General features: G+C 40.7%; 1 protein-coding gene across 1 annotated transcript in view; it reads left to right on the top strand.

The window, feature by feature from the left end:
- Window positions 1–1628: 1628 nt before the first annotated feature.
- The window catches only part of tmsb2 (thymosin beta 2), a 2200-nt gene continuing 703 nt past the window's right edge, over window positions 1629–3125 (top strand). The window contains exons 1-2 of the mRNA XM_032528223.1: window positions 1629–1841; window positions 2974–3077. Of these exons, the coding sequence (XP_032384114.1) occupies window positions 2978–3077 (100 nt within the window). The 5' untranslated portion in view covers window positions 1629–1841; window positions 2974–2977. The remainder of the gene's footprint in view (window positions 1842–2973; window positions 3078–3125) is intronic.

The following is a 3125-nucleotide window of genomic DNA, read 5'->3' as shown; positions in this document are numbered from 1 at the left end:
TTTGAAGCAGTTCCAGACTTCAGCCAGCAGGTAGAGCTGCAGCCTCCCCACAGAAGACTCAGAGGTATGGATGACCTCATTGGGATCCAGTACAACCCAAAGTCATCCAGTAATATGATGTCACACATTGACCCAGCCCACTTGCTACGCTCATTGTACCATTTCAAAAGGTTGAGGTCATGTTGACTCATCACCACTACTCTATTCTGAGAAAGGTGCCCTCTCATCAGCCGGCTGTACCTCGGGCATTATTAACGAGTAAAGACATTATGTCAGTGGAGGGCCATGAGCGCTGCAGGTCGTGGCTTTATTAGAGCATGATGTCATCAAGAGCTGCTTGATCACTCGCAAAATAAAGGACGTGACAAATAATGTTAAAACCATGCATCCACATATCTACATAACAGCTCTGAGTCAGAACATAACCAGCTAAAAAATGTTGTAAGACAAGTTATATTTCATCTATGTATGTTGTAAGTATAAGAAATATAATGTATGACTATGCGTGGGTCTACAACTATTATTTGTTTCTTGATATAATACTGAATTGTTTAGTCTATAAAATCTCAGAGAATAGTGAAAATAATGCCAATCTCAATTTCCTTAAGCTCAAGGTGAAGCCTTCAAAATGCAAAATTCAGATTTCAAATATATACAGTTTACTATCATGGCATTAAGAAAACAAGCAAATAACTACATTAACTGTATTAATTAGATTAGGCTGACTGGTTATGAAAATAGTTAAGTCATTTGAGTTCTGAATGATCTGGTGCTTGTCGTTGACTTTTATGGTAACTTTATTGTATTGTATCATTGTTTGTGTTTTGTGTCAGTTATGTGTGTATTTTCCTTTTGAGTTTTGTGTATTTGTATAAAGATCCATCTAAGGATGGTCATTGCAATCTAGCTCAGGCTATAAATGCAGTGGTATGTGGCATTGGTCCATGCTATATACTTCTCACTATAAATACATACATGAAATATATAAATAGGGTTTTCCACAGTGATTTGACTTGGTGCAAAAAAGGATATGAACTGTAATACTGTAAATACTCCAACTCTGACACCATTTCAGCATTGTAATGACTCTTTGTAATGAGGTATAGAAGAAATACAAATAAATGCCAATGGATAATTGTGATAAACCAGATCGAGTTTATACCAATTTAAATGTATCATTGTTTGTGTTCATGCTGTGTTCAAGCATTGGAAGCTAGCTTATTGTAACAATAATAATAATAATGTTTATTGATCCCCAGTGGGGAATCAATAAAAAATAACCAAGTCAAGTTATTACATGATCTTATAAATACTCATAACTCTGACTCATTTGGAGCATGCAATAACTATTATATTTGTTAAGCAGTACAGTCACAGCCCTTACAAGTTTTCATATCGACCACTATGATTAGCTATAGCTATCCTCCTTCCAGCATCTCATGCAGTGAGTCCCTGACCTATTCAGCAAAAACAGTATAATAAAATCTATAATACACACAATGTAATACTCAAATAATTGATCATATTCAATCACAGCGGAACATAAAGAGCACAGCTGTTTCCTATCAGTGGTTGGTTCCCTCTAGTCTTTCCCCTGGAGAACATTAACTGACAATTAAATGCAAGGAGGAAGGCTGACCAAGCTTTCTGTCTCTCTCTCTCTCTCTCTCTCTCTCCCCCCCTCCCTCCCTCTTATACCCACACCCTGGATGCAGGCAGGCGTGCACACGCCGGCATTTTCACTGAGCTTCCACATTGCTCTCCCTCCTCCGTGTCTGTGTCTCTATCCCTCCCTACTCTCTCCGCTGGTGGATTTTAGCCCACTGCTGTGTGGAACACCGGTAAGAACGAATCAATCTCTCCTTCAGTGTTTTTCTCAGTGTTTCTGTTCCCTGTGTCTCTTGCTGGTTCGGTTTTACTGGAGTCAAACAAAGGGTTGGGGTGGGGCTGGATGAGCAGAGGCTGACCGCTGACGGCAGCTATGAAAGGGTGTAAAAGAGGGATGTTGAGGATGGTGATGGTGGTGGTGATAAGGGAACAATAGAGCAAATGTTTGAATAATCAAGTTCACTGATGAATTAGGAAAAAGGTGAGATTATGACTGCTGCTGTTATTATCAAGACTTGGCAGGGCTGGTTAAAGGCACCATTACTAGCCAGAGGGTAATGGAGCAATGATTCAGTATGCCTTGTTTCAAGACATTTCTTGATTCTGGCCATGTGCCCAGCATGTCTATTTCTATTTCAAAGTGATTCTATTAACCCTCATTCAAATCCAAACTGGTGAGAATGATTTTACAGTAGCTTGGTTTGCAAATGATTGGCTGCAGGCTACTGTCACATATACACAGCAATCTCTGTAGAGAAGTGGTGGAAACAGGCGGGACTGACCAGACTGATTAGCTGAACGTGTGGCTAGGTCAGGTATTTGACTGCAGTGGGGCATTGCCTAGATCTAGGAGGCTGCAGGGAGGGATGCAGAGGAAGAGAAAGACAGAGAGAGAGAGAGAGAGAGAGAGAGAGAGAGAGAGAGAGAGAGAGAAAGAGAGAGAGAGAGAGAGAGGATGCAGAGAAAGAGAACAAAGACCTCAGCCTCTCAGAGGGAAAAGCAAAGACAAAGGAGGGAACAGACATCTAGGTAAAAATAGGCACATGTTAGCTACATAGGCATTTTGGAGAGGAGGCTATCAAGAGAGAGCATGTGTGAGGCAGCCACCACTCACAGGCATCCATGTCTGAGCTGCACATGCCGTAGCCACTCCCTTTATGTGCAGTCACTTACTAAGATTATCTTAAATATCAGACAAATCCATCAAGATTTCCGACAGCTCTCGTGATGACTTGTCCAAAACATTGCTTTTACACTTTAAAATGTATCTAATACAATTACACGTCTATTACAGTATGCTGTAATATAAGTATGCCGGCTGACAGCAAAGGTCAAACCTTTTGATTTATTTTTCATTTTTCACAGCAAAATGTCTGACAAGCCTGACATGACTGAGATTGCCCGTTTCGACAAGGCAAAGCTGAAGAAGACAGAAACAAAAGAAAAAAACCCTCTGCCCACCAAAGAGAGTAAGTGCCCCTTGTGACTTGTGTGTGTGTGTGTGTGTGTGTGTGTGT

This window comes from Etheostoma spectabile, chromosome 10 (assembly GCF_008692095.1).
Source record: "Etheostoma spectabile isolate EspeVRDwgs_2016 chromosome 10, UIUC_Espe_1.0, whole genome shotgun sequence".
Taxonomy (NCBI): domain Eukaryota; kingdom Metazoa; phylum Chordata; class Actinopteri; order Perciformes; family Percidae; genus Etheostoma; species Etheostoma spectabile.
This window is presented reverse-complemented; position numbering and strand designations above follow the sequence as displayed.